Source organism: Hyperoodon ampullatus, assembly GCF_949752795.1.
Source record: "Hyperoodon ampullatus genome assembly, chromosome: 10".
Taxonomy (NCBI): Eukaryota; Metazoa; Chordata; class Mammalia; order Artiodactyla; family Ziphiidae; genus Hyperoodon; species Hyperoodon ampullatus.
In genome coordinates, this window is record NC_136923.1 from 8,835,231 (window position 1) to 8,862,276 (window position 27,046).

At 50.8% G+C, this 27,046-nt stretch overlaps 1 protein-coding gene across 1 annotated transcript in view; it reads right to left on the reverse strand.

The window, feature by feature from the left end:
• Window positions 1-2,389: 2,389 nt before the first annotated feature.
• LMCD1 (LIM and cysteine rich domains 1) overlaps window positions 2,390-27,046 on the reverse strand; it is a gene marked incomplete at both ends in the record, with an annotated part of 57,076 nt that continues 32,419 nt past the window's right edge. Inside the window, 4 exons of the mRNA XM_079712342.1 lie at window positions 2,390-2,548; window positions 4,297-4,512; window positions 17,629-17,958; window positions 24,290-24,545. Of these exons, the coding sequence (XP_079568468.1) occupies window positions 2,390-2,548; window positions 4,297-4,512; window positions 17,629-17,958; window positions 24,290-24,545 (961 nt within the window). The remainder of the gene's footprint in view (window positions 2,549-4,296; window positions 4,513-17,628; window positions 17,959-24,289; window positions 24,546-27,046) is intronic.

Here is a 27,046-nt window from a genome sequence, read left to right on the forward strand (position 1 = left end):
TTCTGTTGCCCACAAAGCTGGTGACCCTCTTGTGCCTCAGCATCCATCCTCCCTCTGTGGACCTGCCCCACCCATCTTCTTTCAGTCCCATTCATGGTCACCACTGTATCTCCAACAGCAATAAGTAGATATTGAATAAACTGGTGCTGCTTCAGCCACAGGGTCTTTGCACATGCCATCCGTGCATCCATCTTTAACCAACTTCCTTTCCCTCTTTGGCTAGTCGGCATCTACTGCTCTTTAGATCTCAGTTCAAGTGTCACTTTCCCAGGAGCACCTTTCCTGACATCCCTGATTAGGTCCAGTCTCTTTCATTTGCTTTATAGAGACCCGATTCCCCCCCCCGCCTTTTATACCATCCATAGAAGCAGTAATTTTGCATCAACTTGTGGGAATATTTGCCCGAGGCCTATCTCCTGCACAGACTGTAAAGTCCAGGGGCACTGTTCTTTCTGTGAGCACTGTACCCCCTGTACTCATCATGCGAATTGGAATTCTGTAGTGCTCAGTGAATACTTGTGGAATGAATGAATGAGGGAATGAATAAGTGCATATTCCATTGGCGCTTCAGGGAGGGCTGCTGAGCAGGTTATGTTTCAGAAGCTCCTTCTAGGACAGATAGAATTTCTGTAGAAGGAATTGGTCTTCAAGGACCCAGCACAGACCAGGGCGGTGGTGGCAGGGGAGAGGGTCTTGATCAAAAGGAGTTTCTGAATGCTTAAGTGAAATAGGGAAATCGAAATCTAGAGCAAGAAAGGGTTTTAAGACCAGAAGGACAGTTAAGCCAAGTGTTGGAAGGCCTCACATGTCAGGGTGAGGACTTGGTGGTTAAGTTGAGGGGCAACAGGGATCCTGGAAGGATGGGTCCGAAAGCTCCTCTTTGAGAAGGTGGACGTGGCAGAGAAACACGGGGGCTGGAGAGATGAGCTGGAAGCAGAAAACCACCTGCGAAGGATAGGGCAATAGCTTTCGTCCAGCTTGCAAAGCACATGAACGGAGGTATTGTAGACGAGGTAATGCGAGCACAATTCGGGTGGTGAAAGTAAAGAAACTGGGCAATAGATGGGCAGTTTAAGAAAGAGAGGCCAGGACTTCCCTGGCGGTCCAGCGGTTAAGACTCTGCACTTCCAATGCAGAGGGCGCGGGTTTGATCCCTAGTCGGGGAACTCGTGGCGTGACTTAAACAAAAAGGAAAGAGAGGCCATGGTGATGAGACTGTGAGCTCCTAAGCCTCAGGTCTTTTTCACCTTTATATCCGCAGTAGAAAAAGAAAGGTTTTTCTGAAATTGTGGGGAGGAAACGAATTTGGAGACTGTAAATACACAGAGAGGCTGTAAAAGAGAGACAGTCTCACCCAAAGAGCTATTCTGTTAGGCTCATTCAGTGTTCCGTTGGCAATGTTTAAAAAAGGGAGAGATTTCTCATAAAATCCATATTTCTTCAGGTTGGCCTGCACTTGTCACCGTGTCCCATGTGGCACCCATTGGTTGAGCTTCAGTGGCCCTGTTTGGCTGCTTTGAGTCCCCTGCCTGGTCTTACACCCAGAGGGGCTCACTCGTCACCTGCCGGGGCTTGGAGAACACCTGAGTTGCTGCTCCCCAGTTTTCAAGAGGCTGGTTTTAGGTGTCCCATGAAACACGACACGCTCGTTTCCATCAGTGCTCTCGGGGTGCCCAGAACTGGGGGGATGGGAGTTCTGCCCCGAGGACCTTCAGTCCCCAAAGGAGTCTGATGAAGAGGCACACCTGCATTTCCAGTGCCTTCCGCTAGCACCAGCACTCAGGATCTTGGGGCAAGACAGATGCTGTGAAATGACCGCCAGGTGTAAATAATGAGATCAGGGCCTGTGTGAACTTTGTAAAACTTTTATTGATATATTTATCATGCCAACATTTTTTTATTTAAAATTCAAATTCCATTTGAAAGGGAGGCAACAAACGAGCATTGGGATCCCAGGCTGCTCCTGGAGGAGCCCCCAGGTTCACGAGAAAGCACGCACATCTGCCAGCTCTGTGATTTGATCACTCAGAGTTGCATTCTGGGAAACTCCTCCTAGAGAGCACGGGCAGGATGTGTTTCGTTGGTAGCTGGGAAACAACAACAGCAGCAAAAACAAAATAACTGCGTCCTGAGACTTCTCAGAACGTCTCCGGCTTTGAAACTATTGACCCTCAGGGATCCCTCCCCACCCGATCTAGAATATGTGTGTGTGTATATATATATATATATATATATATATATATATATATATATATATATCTCCACTGAAAAAAGATCACTGTTTTTGTTGCTTGTTGGCTGTCTCGCCAGGCCCTTAGGATGGCCTTGGCATGCTTGGTTCTGCTTCTCGGTGGGATCCTGTGGATTCCAGCCGTGGGTGGACGGCCCTTCAGGAGCGTTTGGACTTGCTGCACGTTGGGCACAGAAGCTGACCCTTGGTGATGATGTACGCCCGGCCACCCAGCTGCTGCTCGCAGCCCTCGCAGACAAAGTGCTTTCGATGCCAGGCCAGGTCTTCCACGCGCTGGTAGTCCTCTGAGAAGATTATCTGGGGAGGGGAGCGGAAGAATCGTACAGCTCGGATTTTGTCCCTAGTAGACAGGGCACGGGAGACAAGCCGTAAGATGGTGGTCCCTCGTCCCCCATTCTTGTTTGGACCTTTCAGTGCCTCACTGGAGAAATCTGACATAAATCTAAGACAGTAAGTACAGTGTTTGGCGAAGGTCATGGTTGCGTCTTAGCTTCTGGGATCAAAAAAAAAAAAAAATCCTCCACTATTGACAGGTTTTACATATCTGGCATCTATGATGCTGTCTGGGCCAAATCCAAAGCCCAGTTGTGCTCAGAGACGGAATTACATACCCCAGTGAAGATGGCCTAACGGTAGCTGAGCGACCAATGGCCAGTCTTCAAGAGCAAGAACACCCAGAGTCACTTGGGCTTGGAATAAAGTAACACTTTGGAACATCTGTACAATCTGGTGAGGAACCAGAGAGCAGAACAGCATACTGGTTAAATGTGCTTTCTGATTTTGGGGTCAAACAGGGACCAGGTATGTGTTTTCACTTAAATACCAGCTGCATGACTTTGGGCAAATTACTCAACCTTCCTGTGCCTCAGTTTCCACATCTGTAGGATGGGGATATAAATACTACCCATCCCATGGGGTTTTATGAGCGCTGCATGTGTTGCTACAGATGGAGTACTCGGAATGGTAACAGGGACAAAGTCAATGCTTTGTGATTATCACTGACCTCTCTGAGCTGCACTTTTCTCAAATGTCAAACGGAGACAATGATTCTCTCTCCCTGAAAGACTGTTGTGAGATGTAAACGGTACATCACATACAACGTCTGTAGCACATTAGGACGAGGTGTTGTTACCGCGAGCATACTGCTGTCCTCACAGAAATGAGGTGGGTGGGACCAGGCCTGCTGACAGCCCTTATCCTTCTGTAACATCCTTGCTCACTCAGTTATGAGGTAGGAGGATTACAGGGTCTCAACTTCACACGGAGACCAACACGTGAAAGGTGGGAGGAGGTAGATATTGCCTTAAAGTGAGGAAGACATTTCTAACCCTCATATGTGCCAGAGATGAAGGTAGTGAGTTTCTCGTCACCAGAGGCATGCAGGCAGTAGTTATTATTGTCATAGCCATTACTGTCACTATTCACACACCTTAGAGTTTCTCTAGTCTAAACCCATGTTGGAGAGCTGAACCCCTTTCACAGCATCTCCTAACTGTCGGATTGTGTTATGTTAATGCTACATGATTTTATTGTATCATCTTGTATTACATTATCCTAAGACTCACAGCAGCTTCCACTTCTTAGTTACTCGGGCCCCGTGCCAAGCATTTTCAGGCATGATCTCATTTATCCTCACAGCAATTCCATGGGATGGGCACTGTTACCCTCCCATTTGGTAAGTTATAAAACTGAGGCACAGGAGTTAGGGACCCACATGCCTCACAGATGCAGAGCCAGGTTTGAATGTGGGCCGTCTACCTCCTGGCGGTACCCCATAATGTTCCTCTGGGCCCTTACTTAGTGCCAAGCCTTGTGTCAAGGATGAGACTTGACAGGTCCTCTGTGTCTGACCCATCCCAACAGGCCCGGGGGTGGGAACTAATTTCTGCCCCATTTTGCAGATGGGAAAACAGAGGCTGAGAGTGTGAAGGGGGATCTGAGCCTCAGTTTTCTTATCTGTGGATCACATCATCCTGAAGCCACACTCCCCCGGGCCTCTGGGTCCCCTCCTGCAGTCTGGGGGTGCCCACCCCACTGGTCCTCACCTCGTCACAGCCGGAGCACCGGGGCCGCAGGCTCTCGCAGTAATGACGGCCACACCAGGGCGCCCCATCCTTCCAGAAGTAGATGAGGTCCACCAGCGGCTCGGAGCACTTGGTGCACACGAAGCAGGCAGGATGCCACTGCTTGCTGTAGCCTGCCCTGTCCGAGTAGACCACAGGGCTGTCGGCGGGGGCCACCCCCTTGCAGAGCTCACAGACCTGGAAGGGTGGGGGAGGACCCTCAGGACACAAGGTAGTCAGGAGTGCATCGTGACCTGGATTCGAGTTTCAACTCCAGTCTCTTTACTTCCTGGGTGACCTTGAGCAAGTTACTATACCTCTCTGTTCCTCAGTTTTCTCATCTGCAAAGTGGGATAATAATAATACTGCCTACCTAGTAGGTAGTTGTGAGGACTCAATAAAGTATCGGGTTGGCCATAAAGTTCATTTGGCTTTTTTCTGTAAGATCTTATGGAAAAACCTGAATGAACTTTTTGGCCAGCCCAATATTTGTTTAGCACAGTCATTCTCACACTTTTTGTTCTCAAGACCCTTTAGACTCTTAAAATTTTTTGAGAAGCCCAAAGAGTTTTTTTCATGTGGGTAATAGCTATTGATATTTACCATACAAGAAATTACTGAGGAAAAAAATTAAATAACTATTAATTCATTAAAAAATAGTAAACCAACAGCATATGAACATAAATATTTGTAATTAAAAATAACTATATTTTCCAAAACAGAAAAATTGAGTCAGAGTGTGGCATTGTTTACATTTTTGCAAATCTCTAATGACTGGCTCAGTAGAGGATTTCTCGATTCTTATAGGTGTTTTAGCTTTTCATCTTTTGCATTATGTGGTTTTCTTTGAAATACATGAAAAAAATCTGACCTTACACTGATTAGAAATTGAAAAAGGGAGGCAGGCATTTTAAATAGCCTTTCTAGATAACTGTGGAGTATTTTTCTTTGCTATTACATCAAAATTAGACAAGTGTTACTATCTCAAAAGTTAGTTAATGTGGAGTCTGAAACCATATCAACCAACCTTTCATGCCGTTTACATTAAAACCCACTGGTCCACCTTGCACTTTGAATGGATCTTTTACCTATGCAGGATTAATTTTTAATAAACTTAAAATTTGAGAACGGTTTTCGACTTACAGAAAAATTGTGGAGATCGTACAGAGAATTCTCGTATACCCCGCACCCGCTTTCCTGTGTTCTTAGCACTTACATTAATATGGTGTACTTGTCACAACCAATTAACCAGTATTGATATGTTATTTGTAACTAAAGTCCAGACTTTATCCAGATGTGCTTAGATTCTACCTACTGTCCCTTTCCTCTTGTAGGATTGGATCCAGGATCCCACATTACAGTTAGCGATCATGTCTCCTTAGGCTCCTCTGGGCTGTGACAGTTTCTCAGATGTTCCTTGTTTTTAATAACCTTGGAGGAGGACCAGTCAGATATTTGGGAGACTGGCCCTCAGTTGGGATTTGCCTGATGTTATCATGACTGCACTGGGAGGAAGACCACAGAGCTGAAAGGCCGTTCTCATCACATCCTATGCAGACGACAGCCTCGATCTGTAAAATCTTTCCAGTCGTTTCGGAGTTCTCACCTCCTCCTCAGAACTCTGATGATGAGGATGATGCTGGCTGTCATCTCCCTGGGGCAGTTGTATGTCCAACTCAGGTGTTCCCTCCTGACTGACACCCTTATGGAAACCCGAGAGAGTTACTTTCCCTTGTAGACTTATCTCCCTTTTTTTTTTTTTTCCTTGCGGTACGCGGGCCTCTCACTGTTGTGGCCTCTCCCGTTGCGGAGCACAGGCTCTGGACGCGCAGGCTCAGCAGCCGTGGCTCACGGGCCCAGCCGCTCCGCGGCATGTGGGATCTTCCCAGACCGGGGCACGAACCCCTGTCCCCTGCATCGGCAGGCGGACTCTCAACCACTGCGCCACCAGGGAAGCCCTTATCTCCCTTTTAAGGAGACCTATATTTCCCCCCAGACATGGCCAAACCCAGGTTCACAGAGATTCAGTGATTGCTGAGTAGCAATAGCTGACAAGAGGCAAAGCTGGGATTCGAACACAGGCCAAGCCTGACCCCAAAGCCAAGGTTCTTTCTGCTCCACCGTGCGGCCTTTCCATCAGAGTCAGCACACTACGGCCAAACCCAGCCTCTGCCTGTTCTTGTAGGACCCATCAGCGTCGAATGGGTTTTACATTTGAACTCTAATTTAGTGAAATGTTTTCTCCCTAAAAAGAATTCCATTTTTCTCATAGTAGACCGGGGTTTTGGACTGAATGGTGCCCCTTCCCCTGTTAACATGTTGAAGCCCTGACCCCCAATGTGACTGTATTTGGAGATGGGGCCTTTAAGGAGTTAACTGAGTTTCAATGAGGTCATTAGGGTGGGGCCCTAATCAAATAGGACTGGTGTCCCTATAAGAAGAGAGACCAGAGATGGATGGCTGTCTCTTTCTCTTTCTGGGTGTACACAGAGGGGAGGCCATGTGAGGATACAGTGAGAAGGTGGCCCTCTGCAAGCTAGAAAGAGGGGTCTCACCAGAACCCAACCCTGCCAGCACCTTGATCTTGGACTTCTAGTCTCCAGAACTGGGAAAAAAATATATTTCTGTTGTTTAAGCCACCTGGCCTGCAATATTCTGTTATGGCAGCCTGAGCTAGCTAATGCGGCCTGTATTACAAAGACCTGTCTTAATTATACTACTGTATTTTGAATTTCAAAAAAAAATTGTGGATATTTATTTTCTCTCTTGTTACGTAAAGTACCTACGTGATATCATCAACTCCAGCTCTTGGTCCACAACACCTGAGAGATAGATCACCTGGCCCTCTACAGAAAATGTTTGCTGACCCCTGGCTTGAGATGAACACTCTGTCTTACTAAGCACAAATTATGTGTCAGCCCAAATAGATATATTTATTGTTTTGCTATGTAAAGATGAATAGGGATATATTCAGAGCCTAAACACTTAGAATTCTTTACATACTTTAACTGCATACTTCATATACTCTTGTATATGAAGAGGAAATAAAAATTAAAATGGTGGAAATTGGGGAAAGAAAACAAAATGACAAAATATGTCCACGTACTGAGTGTGGTCCCTAAGCGCGGTCGTGGCTGAGCTCGTGTTCAGGTGAGGAGTGTGTCTGGTTAATTGCTCCTGGCTGCCTGATGATGATGTTCCTTAGAACGTGCTGGATTTTTGGTTTCAGTTATGCCCACGAGAATGACGGGTGTGAGTCCTTCACCAAAGTGAAACCCTGTCCTTCTGCATGTGACTGAGCCCCAGCTCACCTGGAACTCATCAGAGGGTCTGAACCAAAAATAGGTGATGGGGAATTCCCTGGTGGTCCAGTGGTTAGGACTCCATGCTTCCATACCAGGGGGCACGGGTTCGACCCCTGGTGGGGGAACCAAGATACTGCAAGCCTCACAGTGTGGCAAAAAAATTAAAAACAAACAAACAAAACAAACCAAAAATGGGTGATGGATCCGCGTTCATTGACTGTCACGTCTCCAGAAGTGTAAACTGTCTGATGAGGGCTGTTTGAGAAGCAAGTGAATTTTCTGTCTGTTGGTCTTTCTAAATTTCACAGAATGAAATTTCCGGCCCCTTTCCTCCCACACAGAAGGGGCTTACTGTCCAGCCACCACACCTGGTCGAGTATCACCAGGATACATCAGTGGGGCGCCTGACTCCAAGTTTCCAGGTGTGCCTAACACAGAAGTGGGGAAAGGGAGGGATATAAATGCACCTGGATGTGTCTGGTGGGTACCAGCTGGCGCCCGCAACCCACAGAAGGAACTAGAGGGATGTGAGGTCAGGAAGCAGTTTGTGGGTGATCCCGGGTGACTCTGAACTGGGGGTTGGGACTTCACTTTGGAGGTAATGGGAAGCCAGTGCTGGTTCTGGAGTGCTGGGGTGTGGTTTGCACTGGGAGCAGGTAACTCTGGGAGCACTGTCTGAATGGGCTTTGTCAGGAGCCTCTCTGGGGAGTGTCTCTTCCCTCGTTGTCCCCCAGCATCCCTGGCTGTGCACCCTGTTACCACCAGTAGCCAGTCCTTTTTTAAGCAAACAGTGTCATTGACATTTTATGAAAACATGCCGTCAGAGTAATGAGTCCTGTCAACATGCATCAGGAACCAATTTCTTCTTCTGGCCTCTGAGCTATTTTCCATGCCCCCTTCCCTGTGGTCTCAAAGGACAAGAGATCTGACGGTGTCTTGGCTCTGTCAGCTGGTGGCCCCTCAGCCGCTAGGGGCAGCCTGACAACCAAGAGTCAGACTGCCCAGCCTGCCTGGGGTCCTGTGATCCGGGTCCTGCCTTTCTCTGCACAAACGTATTCTCCTACCATCCTTGGAAGGGAGGTTGACAGTTTCTAAATTGCAGTGGATGGTTGAGACGGGGGCTAGCTGTGTGACCTTGGGCAAGTTACCCAACCTCTCTGCACCTTAGTTTTTTCACCTGTCAGGTAATACTCGGAACATCACAGGTCTGCTGCATGGATTAAATGAGATAATAGAATTAGTGAACTTTACAAGGGTTCAGTAATAATTAGCGAAAATCTCCCGTTATCCCTACGAAGCCCTCCTTACAGAAAGTTGAGGAGCTAAATCCATTTCCTAAGATGACAAAGACGTCGAAGGCAGGATCTGCTTCTGGTTTGGAGGCCTGGCTTCCTTTCGGTAGCACCATGAGCACGTAGATTGGCAAGAGGTCATTCCTCCCACCCACGAGCTCTGGGTTTTTCCCCCTCTGTTCTTTCCCTCTGTGCAAGGCCAGAGAATCAAGTCATGTGAGTTTCATCTTCTGTCACTACCCCAGACTCAGCTACAATCAGTGCCCGCCGTGGTGGGCGTACTCTTCTCCCTCTCCCATCCCACCCCCCACCCCAAGACAGCGTGCTCAGCCTCGAGTCTGCCCCAGCATCCCTAGAGGGCTGCTCAAACAGAGTGTTGCACTTCCCCACCCCAAGTGTCTGATTAGTAGGTCTGGGAGGGGGCAGGGGAATTTTCAGATTCCCAGGGGATGCTGGTATGGTCAGGGGACCGCACTTCGAGACCCACTGTCATAGAGTGTTTGAACATGACCTTATATAAAAACTCAGCAAAAATGACATGACCAATTAGGTTCCATTACAGCAAAAGCCAATTTGAATTCCTGGGACGCTTAAATTCTAGACTATTTTGAAGAAAGCCCAATGTGGTCATTGCCAGGTGACTCCCCCTCTGGAGGAGCCACTTTTGGTCGAGTAGAAGGCCTTTGGAACTAGGCTAAAACGCACAGAGAAGACCATTGATCATTAGCATGTCAGTGGGTTCTCATTCAGACTCCCAACTGTCTAAAACTAAAGCCTTCTCATGGGAATCTGTCCAGCCTTTGCCATGTAACCTAGTTTGCAGACTGTGGTGCCTCCGGGGGAGGGAGCTGTAGCACAGACCTTTCATAGGTAGAACACATGTGACGTTTCTCCTGGTGCCACTGAAGTTTTGTCTTGCCCTGTTGTTCAAGTGGTGAGAGATTGTTCATCACAAGTGTCTAAATGAAAGAGTTTGTATATTCTGTACTTTGGGGCTTTGTAAACACTTGCACTGAGAAAGCTGAGGAGCATTCTAGATTCAGCTGCCTGCAAAGTTCAGACCCTGCAGGCCTGGGGTTCCCTCTGCCGTGAGGAGTGGAAATGATGCCGGCAACTTCTTGGACCCTCCTCCAACCAATACCCATATTCCCTTTCTTTGCATATGGCCCCGCCTTAGTAACTCGCTTCTGTAGAACAGAATGTGGTGGAAGGGATGCTGTAGATCGCTGAGGTAGGTCATGAAGGCAACACAGCTTCCACTGGCTCTTTCTTGGGAGTCCTGAGGCCCGCATCCTAGGGCAGCCACACGGAGAAAACACAGAGATAGAGGGAGAGGCTGGGGCCCCTGCTGGTCCAGCCCTAGCCGTATCTGTCTTCCGAGCATCAAGGCCAGAGGTCAAGGACAGAGACAAGCTCTCCCGCTGAGCCCTGCCCAGATTGCTGATCTGTGAGAAGACAGACGTCTTGGAACAGGTGTTCTAAGCTGCTGCATCTCAGGGTGGTTTGCTGTGCGGCCCCAGGTAACAGGAGCAGCACACGTGGACACGCAGAGTTATTCAGGCTTCTGAAATAGCAGTAACCAAGACACAGAGTGTTTCAGGAAGCAGCAGATTCAGGACAGTGGCCCCGGGTTCCACGGCCAAAGAGGTGTCTCCAGGGATGAGCCGCGCTGGCCTTCAGGGACGGATCTGCAGATATGGAGAGCCCTGTAAACCAGCCGTAATCTGTCGGCCGCGGTTGCCAGCAGTTCTGTTCCAATCATGTGGTTCTTTTCTGGAAGGCCCTTATCCAAAGGCCTCCCCGGTCTAAACCCAGATTGCCTTGTGAAAAGCTCCCCATTACAATACAGTAAATATTGACTCAAGGGCCTTGAATTCAGGCACTGGGTTCTTTCCAACACAAATACTCAACAATTTATTTATAAACAGCATCTCTCCATTTCCTCTTATGGCGATTATTCACCATCTTTGCTTTGCAGCCTCGTCTATCGGCAGTTTTTGGGGGCATTTTTCCCTCTTTTCTGGCCCAGTGTCACGGCTGGCATCTTTAGCCTCTTGCGTTCTCTTGCCCCATACGGGCAACTTCCCGAGAGGTTCCTTATGGTGCAGAATAGGTGGGTGGCCGCAGGCGCTGTGGTTAGGGTCCCGACCTTTGCATGAGGTCCCGCCGTAGCTTCATCTGGGGGGATCTCCGAGCCTCAGTTTCCGCATCTGTGACACAAGGTGGGCCCTGATCGTGCGAAGTGCTTTGCACATGGGGTCAGTGCTGTGGGCCCACCAGTGCTTTGTCTCCCGCATCTTCTAGGGGCAGGTCCTTGAGGAGGGGCCTCTCTTCCAAGCGAGGCAGAACGTCAGGCGTTTCTAACCGCATCTCCCTCACTGGTTATCTGGGGAAGGGGGAGGATGGGGCCGGGAAGGCTTCCCAAACGCGACACTTGGAAGAGAGAACGTCAGCCTGGGGTGCTCCCGAATCCGGCCTTGACAAGTGTATCCCTACAACGGGATGCTGCTGAGTAGGGACAAGGCTTACGTGTGGTCATCTCTGTTGCAGAGGCCTCGCAAGGTGTCTGGGCCACACGGGGGCTCTGGAAGCGGGAGCTGCCGTCCTTTGGAGTCTGTGTGGGGTTTGAGGTGATGCAGGCCTGAGTTCCAGTTCTGGCTTCACGGCTCACCAGCTAGACGACTAGAGAGGGGGATGATATATCTTGCCGGGTAGTTCTTGGGATTGAATGAAACAACCGTGTGAAGCCTCTGGCGTGCTGGCACCATGTAGGTCGTCAACGAATGGCAGATGACACTATCATCCGAATCATCAGCGTCACCAAGTAACCTCCAGTAGCATAATAAAGTTGAACAAAGCCCAGGTCATTCATAAACAGTGAAAAACATTTTTTATGGTTCTTCTAGTTCCAGGGTCAGCAAAGTACAGCCCTGGGGCCAGATCCAGCCTGCTGCCTGGTTTTGCAAATAAAGTTTTATTGGGACACAGCCCTGGTCATCTGTTGAGATATTGTCTTTGGCTGCGTCAGTGCCACAAGGACAGAGGCCAGTGGTTATGACTGAGACCTCGTGGCTCGTAAAGCCTGAAATATTCACAGTCTGCCCTTTATAGGAAAAGTTCGCCAACCCCTGCTTTAGTCAATGGACTATTACGCAGCCCACTTTGGGGGGGAAAAAAAAAAGATAGCTGTGAAGCCTTATGAGGCAACACGGCAAAGTATTTATAGTATGGAAAGCAGGATAAAAGGAATTTTCCGTGGAAAATAAAATCTCCTTTAATGTCATTAAAATATCTCCCCTGTGAACAAGGTGGCAGGCAGATGCTGAGAAGCCTGGTAACCATGGCAATTTGGGGGGGGCTTCCTTTGACCCTCTGTCCTCCAGCTCAGGCAGGGCTTGCAGGCCTGGGGGCGCACGGTGGTTTCAAATTCGCAGAGAGGGGCTGGCAGGAAAACCAGCCTGCCAGCCCACAAGCCAAACATCTGCTCGGACCAAGCTTTGGAAGTCCCTTGCCCACAAGTATGTCCCTTGTCGGGGCTGGAGTCGGGCTGAGCCGCCGGCGGCTGTTAAGTTTCCAGCCGAGAGGCCCACCTCGTGGGAGGGAGGGGACCCACACCTCTGGTCCCTCCTTTGTGCGTTCTTGTGGGGGAAGGGGGCAGGGAGGTTACACTGTAATTTGGGACCAAATTAACACATCTTTACGACTTCCGGCAATGTCTTCACTTCTTTCAGTCTGTTCTCCTTTTAATCACTTCCTCTGGGGCCACGGCCTGGCCCGTGAGGCAGGAGCTGGGGTCTCCCGGCAGGGATGAAAACTACGAAAGGGCGGAGATGACATTAAATGCTATGTCCTGGCTTGCTTTCCTCTTTCTTCGGTTACAAGTTTGGGGTGTAGGGAAGGGCGGAAATTCCTGGGCAGGATGACCATGCCCAGGAAATTGGTATATTTAATTTCGGAGAAAATATCCAGTAAACTTTCTAAACGCAGGGAGATGGTCTGGTAGAGCTGTTCACCGTCCGAGCATTGAGGTCCAGTGTCCGTAGGATCCATCCAGGTGGGAGTGGTCGGGAGCGGGGGCCTGGAAAGCAGATATGGGGCCCCGCCGTGCTGCTGTGCAATGGTCTGGGCTGCTGGGGTGGGCAGCTCCACAGCCACGGAACGCTTCGAAGCCCCCAAGACCCCCGAGAACCCATGGTGGGTGGGACTGGGGTGGGGCAGGCACGTCCTTCCCCTGTTCTTGGCTCGCAGACAAGGGGCCCTCAAGTTCTTCACCAGGCTGGGCTGGGAGTGACTCTGCACACTGCCACCCACCCCAGCAAACATAAATGCACGTGCCCTTGCTTTGTCCCTACCTTGCTGGGACCCTGCAGGGCTGGTGATGCAAAGGACCCGGGCTGGAACCTCACCGGCAAACCAGTTAACCTCTCTGTGCCTCAGGCTCCACGTCTGTGAAATGGGCATAACAACCCCAAGCTGTCTTGCTGGTCGTTCGGAGGATTCAAAGAGATGAACGAGCCTGCCGTGAAGTAACAATTCCCCACCACCCTCGCCGCTCCACGCACACACAGAGGGGCAAGTCAGGGGAAGAGAAGGCTAAATATTGGTTTTTTTTTTACTTGGCCTCACTGATTTAAAGGGCCTGCTTTGGGAGTGACGGCAGTTGGTTAGTATCTGGGATTTTTGTGCCGTGGCGTTTCCTCATGAAGAGGGATGACTCTCAGGGCATTTGCCATGCCACTGCCTCTCCTGAGCTCAGGGTCAGGATGACACTTTCAGGGACCTGCCCTGAGGTCGGCATGGGCAGCCGCAGCTTTGGGGTTCATTCCCAGACGTGCCACGGCTGATTTCAGGTTGCCCGTCCTGTCACGGGGCCCGTGGGAAGGCCTGGCGGAGGGCCTTACTCAGATCCGAGTAAGTGAAGAGCCCCGGCCATGAGGATGCGTCGGCTCAGAGGGCGCTGCTCCCGTCACCCAGCTGGCCCACCGCCCTCCGGCTTCACCCAGCGCTCAGCCCGTGGGTGGGGATTCCACACAGGCGACTTGGAACAGCCTTTTGGCGATAATGCTCCTCTGGTCTGGACAGTCTGGTGGAGGGGCCTGGGGTTGGGGGGAGGACTTGGCAGCCCAGGTCTCCGAGGAAGGGCACGACTGTAACAGGCCGCCCAGCAGCAGGACAGCGCCGAGCGAGCTCCTGGGAGAACCGCCGTGGGGTGTAGGCTACCGGCAGCTCAGAGAAAGCGGGGCTCGTGGCCTCCGGCTGCCAAGTGTAGAGTGTAGTGCGCTCTAGGATGGGGCATTCGGGGCGGGTATAGAGCAGTGGGCTATGTTCTGTGTCTGTATTTCCACCACTCCCCGTGGAGAGTTCAAGGAATTCAAGAGTGCTGTGCAGTCTTCTCAAAGCCGGACACCCTAAGCCAGGGCGCCACATAAGTCTAGAAAATGCCCCTGTTAGCGTTTCTTGGACCCTCCCTGTATACCAGATCGGCAGTATCATTTTGGCTGAGCTTAAATGTAAGGTCATTTTTAACCCTCTTTAGCAGTGGTTCTCAAAGTGTGGCCCCCAGCATTGGCATCAACCTGGAGACTCGTTAGAAATTCAGATCCTCAGCCTCCACCTGCACCGACAAGTCTGGGGTGGGACCCAGGCCCCTGGATTTTAGCCAGCTTCCAGGTGACTTTAGTTTGAGAACCACTGCCGTAGCCTCCTAAAGGCTCTGAGAAGTCCAGCCCTAAAGAAACCCATTTCGTTTTGTTGAGTCTGATGTCCCCTTTACGTGGCCACATGGCCCGTTTATAGCTTCATGGCCATGAGCTTTCTAGGAATAAGCTTTGGGAAACAGGAAAGAGGGGTTTGGGGGCTGACAGTTGGTTCGAATCCCATAGCCTCCCTTGGGCTGTTGGGAGCTTTACATCAGATACTCTCCAGCTCAGCGCTGTCCTCGGTCCAGAGAAAGCCCACTAAATGGTAGCCGCTAACAACAGGAATAACGTCTCCCTTAGGATGATAAAGTGTGATATGTTACCATCGTAGCTCCAGTGTAATACATTTCACATGTCCTTCTTTTTGCCGCCTTTTCTTTCATAAATCACTGTTTGATTTGGGGTGTCAGTCCTATGCTTCCTCCCTGTACGTGGGTTCTCAAGTTGAATGCCCTGACTGCTTCTAGCAAAGTTTGTGGCCCTCGTCAGGGGAGCAAAAGTTAGGCTTCGTGCCTGATGCTTGTCTGTGGTGACTGTCCTACCTGCCCTTTGATGAGAACAAGAGGAGCCCAGCACACAGGACAGCCAGCACCCATGTCCCCTTGATGTGCCGCCCCCTGGGGTACAGCAGAGCAGTTCAGGCAGCGAGCCCACAGCCAGGCCCGATGGCAGGGCTGCCGGGGACAAGCCATCTATGGCCTGGCAGGCTACTTAGCTACCTTAATAGAATTTGCTCCCCGGCTTCAAGGAGATAAACAGGGAGTTAAATACAGATAACAAGCAGGGTTTTATAACTCAGCATCACGCAGTAGAAAGCGTATGATGATCCAGCTTCTGCCCCTCAGAAAAGATGGGGCCTCCGACAAACCACCGTTCTTCTCTGAATCTCTGACTGCTCACCTGTAAAATGGGGCTGGCGAAATCCACCTACCAGGTAACAGTTCGAATTAATCCAAGACCTGGAAGTACTGAGCATAGCATGTGGCACACAGCAGGTGCTTAAGGCATGTGAACTTGAAATCTCATCGTCCTTTCAGGCAAAACGGCCACCCAAGTGGTCCCCATCTTTTGAGGATCAATTTAGTTCGAACATGGGACTTCCCCGGTGGTCCAGTGGTTGAGAATCCGTCTTGCAATGCAGGGGACGCCGCTTTGATCCCTGGTTGGGGAACTAAGATCCCACATGCTGCGGGGTAACTAAGACTGTGCGCCACAACTACTGAGCCTGCGCACCACAACTAGAAAGCCTGCGTGCCACAACTACAGAGCCCACGCGCCACAACTAAAGAGAAGCCTGCACGCCACAACGAAGGATCCTGCGTGCTGCCACTGAGACCGGATGCTAGGTTGAACATTCATTCATTCAGTCCCTTGTTCAGTCATTCATGGATCACATATTTATCAAGCACCTACTCTCTATATTGTATTGATGGCTCCTGCTGCAGATACAGAGATGGACAAGACAGGACCTCAGCATTTAGAGGGGGTGACGGACGTGAGTCTATTAATGACATAATTCGTTATCTAATTAAGATTGGGGTTAGGGTCAGGAAGGAAAAGTCTTCCCAGCCAGCCCAACCCACCAATATCGGCTTCCTTCGGATTCCCTCTTTACTGCCTGGTCTTGTTTAAATGCTTCCAAAGTGTCACAGCCATTTCCTAATGGTGACTGTTGCCAAGGCCCTGGGATCTCAGGCCGCCCCTGCCCCACTTCCACGCTGTCCAAACCCGTGGGCTGAGTCCAGGATAAAATACGTTCTCAGATCAGCATTTCTCTCTTGCGAATGGCAACTGGGAAATGTCACAGACTTAAAGACGTTGCGTTCCAGCTTGGAATTACGTGGTACTAATGTGTTAAAGACCTATGGCTGCCGGAGGGTGGATAGAAGGCAGGGCTGGGGACGAGGCTAGTTTATGAAACATGGTAACTGGATCTAATGTTTTCAGAAGTTCCTGGCATGTGAATTCTTCCTGAGAAATGGGTCTTTTCAAGACCACCAATTTGTGAGTGAAAATCAATTTCATTCTTTTGTCTTTTTGTCTTTTTGTTCTTTGCATTGGATGGCAATCCCAAATGAACGTGCCTACGGGGCGGGGTTGGGAGATGCAGGACGCAGGTTTTGGATAACAAGGGTGAGTCACTACAGAGAAGAAAGACCCGGCCCCTTCTGGAGGTACTGACAGCATTGTTCGGGCTGGCATTTCCCTGGGGTGTCTGGCTCACGTGGGTGACGGCTAGCCTGTTCCCAGCAAGGCAGCTGGTTTGCTTGAGGACCCTGTATATTGGGACTTTTATCTCCAAATGTCACATGGAAGCATGAAGCCTCTTGGCTGATAGGGGTTGGGGGCCCATGAACGTTAGCAAACAGCCCCACGTGGCCCCAATCTCAAGCCTGCCACCTCTCCCTACGGCCCTTGGAGTAAAGTCCTAAATCGATAGCATCCCAATAGGGGACAGTGTCCTCTGCTTGTTTGATTTCCTGGGGCTCGGCGGACAGTACAGGCCAATCAATGCTCGAGTGATGGATGGACGGAGGGCATGACCCTTCAGGAAGTGTGGCCCCTGCTGACCTCGCCAGCCTTGGGCCCCCCAGCCCCCTGGTACCACACTTTCAGCCACCTGGGACTTCATTCAGTCCTCTGACTGTGCTGGGCTCTCTGAGACTTTCACCTGTTTTTGCACATGATCGCCTCTTTAAGGCAACACAGGTCTTCCCCGAAGAGCCTGAAGGCCTGGGGTACTCTTAGTTATTCTTCCAAGGCCAGCGTGGGCCTCACCTCCTCCCCCAAGCCTACCCTCACCCCCAAGCAAGGATCGATGCCCTTTCTCCACACTGCGACGGTTTGCTTGTCCGTGACCTCTCCTGGACCATGACCACGAATGAAGGCGGGAATGAGGGAACACAGCCCGGAGCTGGGGCCCTGACCCTGCAGCCCTGGCCTGGGGCCCTGACCCTGCAGCCCTGGCCTGGGCGGCTTCAGCCGGACCCGATGGATGGATGGACGGGAGAGACTTACGTGTTCCTTGGACGGGTCGCTGATGCTGCCGTTGGCAGTCGGGGCGGCCGTCTCTGTGCCCTCGGGCTTCTCCTGCAGCTTCCCCTCCTCCTTGGGCAAGCCGCCCTGCCCGGGGAGGGCCACTTCGCCCACACCCAGGGCCTCGCTCTTATACTGCTTCACAAACTCCTCCATCACTTTCAGCTCGTTCTCCGAAAGTCCACGGCAGCGAGAGGGGTCCTGGTCGTAGATGGGGAGCTGACGCAGGAGCTGACGCCGGCGGTAGTAGGCGCCCTCGGTGCCGGTCACTGGCTGCTTCTCCTTGGGGATGAGCTCCATGTACTGCAGGCCCTGGGGAAGAGGAGACCCAGCACCGTGATTCCCAAGCACCAGGCAGAGATCTGAGCCCTGGCAAGACCTGGGCTTCCTCAGGTCTCTGCAGAACGCAAGGATTATTCTCAAGGAAGAAATGGGGTGAATTTGGGGAACACTGGAAAGAGGCCTAAGTAAGCTTCCACTCTCCCCTGAGTCACATTCACAGGTTCACATTCTTGATGAGAATCGGGTCATTTCAGTAGACGTTCCTTTTAGATTTGCTGGCTTTGCAACAAGGATTTTGTTTCTTTCAAAACTGAATATTTTTACCTCATTTACCTCATGGCAATGCTTCTCATTAAAAAAAAAAAAAAGTCAATCTAGTTTAAAATTGCTTTTCTTGGCAAAGTATAATTAAATCACTATAGGCAGAAGGTATTTCATAGTTCATTAATTTAAAAATATGCAAAGGCACCTTCTAATAGTAGAATCGACAAGGTCTCAGGTCAGTAACATTTCCACACCAACAGGGCTGGCATAGATGGTAGACCATCTGAATATTAATATGTCCATGGATAACTGTCCAATGGCCTTTTGTTGGTTTGTTTGCTTGCTTTTTTTAAATGAGCAGAAATCTTACACTTGGGTGGGTCCCAGGGACGGGGAGATTAGGGGAAGATAAAGGTCAAGGCCACACAGCATGAGAAAGTGTGAAAGGCCAGTTGTTGGTCCTCGATGACTGTTCTCCACCACTGTGCCCGACCCTGACCCTGACCCGTACCCGACTCGCTCACCACACGGCCTGATTCCCATGCCCCCATGGCTGCTGCCGTATTTACCCTCTTAGAATCTGCGTGCCCCATATCTTGTCCTTGAGGCTGGACTCACACTGGAGTTGTGTTAACCAACATGGAAAATGCGATTCATAATGGACATCCCAGCTGCGGCCTGTCTGTAGGGAACGGGGGGTGAGGACCTGGGGCTGGGGGGTGCTAGTCCAGAGCCTGGTTTGCTGAATTTCCTAATAAATGAATTCCGGATAAGAGCCTTTTTAGAACAGGGAGAGGCAGGTGTGGGAATGCAGTTGAGGGGTGGCTGTGAGTGCCCCACCCTCGGCGGCTCAGCCCTAGGTCCCGGGGGACCCGGCTGAGACCTCCCGGCCCTGTGGGCACAGCCCCTCATACTCTCAGGGCACCTTCTAGACACAGGAAATGGCCTGGGTGGTGCACAGAATCCTGGGGTGCCGGGACATTTGGGTTTCTAGCTCCAGCCCTGCTGGTGCTGCTCTGTGTATAAGATCAGGAAAGCACCCAGCCTCTCTGGGCCTCCATTTCCTCATCTGCAAAGTTCAGGGTAGCAAGCATGATGGTTAGGGTCTGGGCCATTGTGAGAAGTCAGTGGCGACCTCACTTGATCTTCCTCACAAGTAAGAGGGAGCAGTGTCACTCAGCCGAGTCCGCAGCCCCGAAAAGGGGCCAAGGTAGGCTGCTGGCCACAGAGTCCCAGGCCCTTCACCCAGCACTCAGAAGAACCAGAAGCCCCGGGGAGTCCCCCAGCTGACGACACGTCTGGCAGGGGCTGATTCCTGCTGCGTCTTGGGAAGACCGTGGCTTTTCTCTTGATCAGTGTGAAACTGCAGGTGGCCTCCAACGAGAACAGGCCAGACGGGTAGATCTGAAGACCCTTGTCTCAAACTTTGGGGTGCATGGGACTCACTTGGCGACCTTGTGGGAAGGCTTCCCAGGCCCGCTCTGATCTAGGGGCCTGGAAGTGAGTGCTTGTATAGGTCCTCCTGGGGGAGTCTGAAGTAGGACATCTGAGGGCAGTGGGTGGGGGAAGGGATGGGACCAACAGAGGACAGGAAGCAGCAGCCCAACAGCCAGCAGGCTGGGGTGGGGCACAGGGCCTTGGGGAGATGGATGAGGGTACGGTAGGGCACAGGACCCTGGGGAGATGCAGCAGGGGCAGGGCAGGGGAAGTACCCCCGCAAGCCCTTCCTATCTCTTGCCTGGGGCCTGCCCGGCTCCTAGAATCTCAGGAAGGATTTTGCAGAAGAGGAAACAAGAGCTTTGCTCATGCTGCCAGAAAGGGCATCCAGACCTGGCCGATGTCTCACTTACTCCGAGTGCTGAAGCAGCCCCGGTCGCACAGAGGATTCGGCTGAGGGGAGAGCAGCCTCTTCTAGGAAGGCTGCTTTCTTCCCCCAGTGGAGTGGTATGAGGAACGGTAGGGACAGCTAACACCTACGTGCTGCTTACCGCGTTCCAGGCCTTCTTCTAAGTGCCTGACCTATGTTAACGCATTTAATTCTCACAACACCCCTAGGAGGAAGGTGCTAATATTATCCCTTGGGAAGCTGAGGCACAGAGAAGTTAAGTAACCTCCCGAAGGTCACACAGCTAGTGTGCGGCAGAGACAGCTTTGAACTCAGCAACTTGGGTTTCAACTTCTTCTATACTGACTGTCTACAAGTTGGGTGATTTGCAAAGAGAAAAAAAATGTCCCCCAATCTCTGGGGGAGTTTCCTTTTGTCATCATTTCAGGGTGAGGGGGTGTGGAAGCATCGCCTGGTGCCAGGATGCTGTAGTCCCTGGATCTGTGTGTGGCTCTGGTCTTCTAGGGCCTGCACCCCTCCCTGCTCGACTTCATAAGTCAGCCCTGTGGTCGAGGCTGCGCCTGCACTCACAGCGTCCTCAAAGCCCCAGCTGGGTACCGGCTCTCTGCCTTTGCATTGGCAAGGCCCCAGCATCCGGCTACCACAGGCATGTGTTGTTTCCTGGTGGCTGGCCTTGCCTGGCTGGCCTGAGACCCCTCCCACACTCCCTATCCACACACTGATGGCAGACATTGCTAATCAACCCTGATGAGGGTCTCAGAACCCACCTCAAGGCGGCCCTCAGACAATCACTATCCGTTGGCACGGTCTCGGGTCGGGGAAGATGGGGAGAGAGGCCGGGTCAGAGTCAGCTGCCGGTGCTGCTCAGAGCCTCTAAGAGAATCTCTCAGGTATTTCTCCATGAAGCTAAGGTCACGTTCCCAAAACCTTTAGCAAGATGCCTTTTCTAGGATCAGTTGGAAAGATTGGTTTAGGTTTTAAGTTTTTCGTGAGAAACTTTCTGAATCATTTGGTGCTTGGCTGTCTGGCACAGCCATACTGGGTGAAGAGGTTCCTGGAACCAGGCTTTTTCAGGAGAGAAATCAAAAGAGCAGAGAGAAAAGTGGAGGAGAAAGATGCTCTTTTCCCAGGGTTGGGCAGTGGGACACACACAGACCCTGGAATCAGAAAACCCAGTCCTGATTCTGCGCTTTCTGATTCTTCTCCAGCTGTCAGACAAAGAGAGCAAATGGGCTTCACGTTACATGTTAATCCTGGTCAATCATGGCAGCCTGGAGTGCTGTGTTGAGTAGGATTCTGAGGCCCAATGAGGGCTCAGTGGGAGACAGTGCTCTGACTGCCCTGGGTAAGGGAGCAGAGGGTGGGGGATGAGTGGATGCCAGCCCTGCATGCGCGCCTCACCAGCTTCTGTTTGCCCTCCTGTCAAATGGGGGCAGTAATGCACCCAGCGCACAGGGAGCGGTGAGGTATTGATATCCTTCATATACAAACACTCCATGGATACTGGTTCCCTTCATCTTCTACGTCTTGCCTCCCCCCACATTCCCAGCTAGCTTTCAAAGACCCATTCGCCTCTCTGAGCCTCAGTTTCTTCTTCTGTAGATGAGGGTAATAATAGTACAGCCCTAACAGTGTTGGAAAATCAGATGCGACTGTGCATGTGTAGCCCTTAGCGTAGTGCCTGGATCATAGTAAGTACTCAGTACATACTAGCAATTAGGTTTATTGTGACTTTAGTCTTTGAAGACTTTAGTCTTTGAAGCATTTCTCTGGCTTTTATTCTGGTTGGGAAGGGTGACAGAGAGCAAGATTCGGTCCCATTTCCAAAATATAATCAGTTCCGATCACTTGGTAATTAAAAAAAAAAAGTCAGAAGGGTGAGTGGGAAGAAAGTCATCCAATCTCAGCAATGTGATTTGCTCGGGCAGGCCAGACGCCGAGCAGACAGAGGGGCCTTTATCCCATGTGGTTTTATGAGCCGGCATTAATCATGGCCCGACGATGCCTTCCTCTGATTAGTCTGGGGCTGAAGCGTTTGGGGTTTTCACCAGTCAGTTCCTGACGCCCACAGCTGGCTCTTTTATGAGCTGCTTACTTTAGTTTCCACTGACATCTTGGAGACCCACTGATGGCTCACCCAGGCCCGGGTGCTGGAGGGCAGACCCGCATTCGGAACCACCCGGCACTGCTGCTATTCCGTGGCACCCTCCGTGGCCCCCGACCTGCCCCTGCCTACCCACTGGAGCTGTCAAAGTCCAGTTCAGCATTCTGTGTTTCCTCACATGTAAACTAATGCTCACCTCACAGGGTGGCTGAGCTCATGCAGGCTGAAGTGTTCTTTTAAAATATGCTTCTCAAAAAGCAAAGCTTTAAAAAAAAACACCAAAAAAACGTTGCCTCTCTTCACTTTATCTAGAAGGGATTTTTTCCCCCCTCTTAAGCTCCAGCTTAGCCCTGTGCTGCTTGAACCTTCTATGGTGAAGGATCAAGGTTTGTTTGGTGTTTTTTCCACAGGTTGCAGGATGGTCTGTGGGCTCAGTGCATGTGACGAGAATGTAGCTCAGGCCACATGGGATTTCCACGTGAGGCTGACCATGCAGGAGCTCTGCTCAGCCATCACGCGCTTGGATGTCAAGTGCCACAAAATTTTCCCAACATTTATTCCCAATTTCTGGGCTTCCGATTGTGGACCAGTCACAAGGCTTTTGTGGAGCAGTGCCAGTCCACAGACCACACGTGCAGTGTCCCTGGCTGGGAGGCAACGTGGCACAAATACGCCTCAAGCCTGCTGCGTGCCCTGTGCAGCGTAAGGCGAGGGGCGAGACGGTACACGGGACAGGCGTGCGCGTGCCCTCGTGGGCCTTACTTCACTCCAGTGTGGGGGAGAGGTGATGACGGAGCACAGACAGGCGTGAGACAATGAGAGCTCGAAATAAGAGCTTCTAAAGAAACAATGGAGAACTGGGAGAGAGAGGAAATGTAGTAGGGGGATGGGTGGCATCTTCCACAGATTGGGTAGTGAGGGACGGCCTGTCTGAGATATGACTGGCAGGAGGAGCCAGCCATACGAAGAGCTGGGAAAGGATGTTTCAAGGAGAGGGAACAGCATGTGCAAAGTCCCCGAGGAAGGCAAGAGCCTAGAGAGCCCAGGCCTGCCGTAGAGTGGTCCAGGGCAGGAAGGTGGAAGGTCATTGCCATGCAAGGTACTCAGTGAGGGGGCGTAGCAGGAGCTGTGGGGGAAGCCTGCAGGGACAGGGACACACGGGTCTCGAAAGGCTCTCCTTTTCTCCCCGGAGAGATGGAATTCAACGTCAGGCTTGCATTTCTAACGCTGTAGGTTTTTTTAATCTCACTAACCTGTAGAAATCACCTGGGTCCTTGCTCCTCCAGGTGTGCTCTGGGAGCCAGCAGCATCGGCATGACCTGGGAGCTTGGCGGGACTGCAGATTCTCAGAACGGCCCTGAGCCTACTCGATGTGTTTCTGTGAGCTCTCCAGATGGTTCATACACTTGTGGAAATTTGAGGGGCGCTGGTCCGCTGCTCTGGGTCTTGAAGGGGGCCCACATGGGGTATTACTTGGGGCTTCGTTTAAATACTCGTGTCTGATAATTCTGATCCTGCAATCTGGAGCTTCCGATTTAGTGGTCTGGGGTGAGGCCTGTGCATGGGGACTTTTCTTGGATCCTTTTAGTGGGCAGCCACAGGGTGACCTTGTGCAAGTCACCTGCTCTCTCTGGGTCTCGTCCTTCTCTGGGTGCCTCTTCCTTAGGGTTGTGTAAAGCCAATTTACTTCTCTCTTTTAAACCCAGGAGTTAGGGAGAAGAGAGAAGTGTTCCTGTGCTCTCCCCAAGACTTGCAAAGGGCACATCCCAGGCCACTTTGAGGGAAAATGAGGAACTTATGGATGAACATGAGCACTCTGAGAGTTCTGAACAATAAAACATCCTCTGTTCAGAAGTGGGGAACCTAAAGGGAACCATGAGCAACCCTGTACTAGAGCTGGAAGGGCCCCTTAGAATTCATGTGAACACCTCTACCCATTTCATGGATGAGGAAAACTGAGGCCCAGACAGTTTTCACTTCAAGATCACAGAGTGAGGCAGGAGCAGGTTCGAAACCATAGCTATTTTCCTACCATTTTTGCAAACTTGCCCTCTTCTTACCTTGTCTTTGACATCCAGGAACCTATGGCATGGCTCCTATTTACAAGGGTAGGGAAACAACCACTTGGTTGCAGGAAGCTCTCTTACCAGTTTCTGGGTGACTCCAGGGGGAGCCCACTCATAGGTGATGGTGTCAAAGGTGGGATCTTTCCCGGTGGCAATGGGGTTGGTCATGATCATTCGGTTCCTCTTGTAAATCCGGATGCCGTCCCCGCCTTTCACTCGTGCCGTGAGGGTGGAATACTTGGAGTCCATCAGCAAGCGGCCAATTTTCCGATCGTCTTCCAGGTCCGAGCTCAGGCAGTGGTCCTCCTGACTGCATTTGCATGACTTGCACATTTTCCTGGGGGGTGGGATGGGGACAAGTGAGAGCAACCTCCAGAAAAGAGAGGCAGAATCTCCCGCTGGCAGCACCTACACTTTGGAAAGCAAGCTCAAAGTTTAACTTTAGTAACTTGAAAAGGTTAGCAGCAGACAAAGGGTAACCGGAGCCCAAAAGGCCTTTGAGATCAGAGACTCACGTCTTCCTATCTATCTGTGGGGAATGTGGGTATGACTTTCGTGGGTAAAAAGAGCAGCACATTTTTCCTCTTGGTCATTGGGGTGGCAAAGGCTGGTTCATCACTGGAGATGTTCTACAGCAGGAGTCTTCACAGCCTGTGGGCTAAACCCGGCCCACAACTTGCTTCTGTAAATAAAGTTTTATTGGAACACAGCTATGCCCATTCATTTACATATTGTCTTTGGGCGGCATTTGGGCGGCAACAGCTGATAAGTAATTGCAGCAGAGATCACATGGCCCACCGAGCCTAAAATATCTACTATCTGGCCCTTTATAAAAAAAAAGTCTACTGATCCCTGCTCTAAAGAATTATTGAAATTGTCTCCCAAGATTCATGAGCCTCAGAGCTTCAGCAACTTGTAAAACTCTTTAGCACTCATCCTGAAGTAAAAATACAGCTGGAAATTTTCTTCAAGAAACTGGTGGACAGGACCTGGGGGGAAGGGAATGAGTTTAGGAAACCCCTCGGGCTGGAGAGATTGATGTCCCTTGCCAAGGCTTTGTCCTGGGGCTGGGAAAAGGAAAAGCGTCCTGGGGAAGCTTCACAGTGACTTGAAGCCTGACACTTCCCTCTGACAATTAAAAACAAAAGCAGTTGGCTGCTTTGTGTCCTGCTGTTAAGGTTTAGATACCCAGAGGGCTCCCCAGTGTGAGAGGAAAACCGCTCCCTCCCTTCCCGGCCGTGTCCCCTTAGGCGTGCTGTGTCTCGGATGCTGGAACACACGTGATTTAGAGCTTGTTAGGTCAAGTGAGCTACATCAAGACCTACCGCGGGATGGGGCAGGGCTAAGCCAGAGACATGTCAGGGCAGTTGCACGAGCGCTTCACACCCAGGCCTGCCTGGAAGAACCCTTCTTTTCTCTTCTAAACTCAGGAGACTATGCATTTAATCATTGAGCGCAAATTTTGACTGTGGGGCTACCAGACGCATGCCTTCATGGTCTAATCAGTGGTTCCCAACCAAGGTCAGAACTGTCCCCAGGGGGCATTTGACAATGTCTGGAGACACTTTTTTAAAAACAATTTTTATTGGAGCATACTTGATTTACAATGTTGTGTTAGTTTCTGCTGTAGAGCAAAGGGAATCAGTTATACATATACATATTCCACTCTTTTTTTTTTTAGATTGTTTTTCCATATAGGCCATTACAGAGTACTGAGTAGAGTTCCCTGTGCTGTACAGCAGGTTCTTATTAGTTATCTGTTTTATATACAGTAGTGTGTGTATGTCAATCCCAGCCTCCTGATTTATCCCTCCACCCCCCATACCCTGGTAACCATAAGATTGTTTTCTACATCCATGACTCTACTTCTGTTTTGTAAGTAAGTTCACTTGTACCCTTTTTTTAGATTCCACATATAAGCAATATCATATAATATTTGTCTTTCTGTGTCTGACTTACTTCACTCAGTATGACAATCTCTAGGTCCATCCATGTTGCTGCAGATGGCATTATTTTGTTCTTTTTGTTTGTTTGTTTTGTTTTGTTTTTAATTTATTTTTGCTGTGTTGGGTCTTCGTTTCTGTGCGAGGGCTTTCTCTAGTTGTGGCAAGTGGGGGCCACTCTTCATCGCGGTGCGGGGGCCTCTCACTATCGTGGCCTCTCCCGTTGTGGAGCACAGGCTCCAGACGCGCAGGCTCAGTAGTTGTGGCTCACGGGCCTAGTTGCTCCGCGGCATGTGGGATCCTCCCGGACCAGGGCTCGAACCCGTGTCCCCTGCATTAGCAGGCAGACTCTCAACCACTGCGCCACCAGGGAAGCCCCCTATTTTGTTCTTTTTTAAGGCTGAGTATGGAGACACTTTTGATATCCCAATGGGGTGCTATGACGTCTATAGTGTAGAGGCCAAGGTTGCTGCTAAACATCCTACAATGCACAGGACAGCTCCCTCCACAGCAAAGAATTATCCAGTCCCAAATGTCAGTAGTGCTGAGGTTGAGAAATCCTAGTCTAATATGAAGAGAAGGAGGCCCCATCACAACCTTCAAGGAGACTGCAGTTGGGGTGGGAGAGGGAGAGAAAATCAGGTGGAAATCATGACATAAGATAGAATCAGGTTGGGCCACGTGGGAGTCGCATATGCTCTGGGGGGGGGGGCGGTTCTGCTGCCTGGACCCGTTCCCCCAGGAGGTCAGGATGTGGCCCAGGGAAAGGGCTCAGCGGCGATGGAGGTCAGCAGGCTACAGAAGGTTGAACACATTTCTTCAGTGCAAGGCTGCTTCTTGCTTTTAATGCACGGGTGTGCAGTGTGACATTAAGGGGAAGAGAAGGCAGCATTTC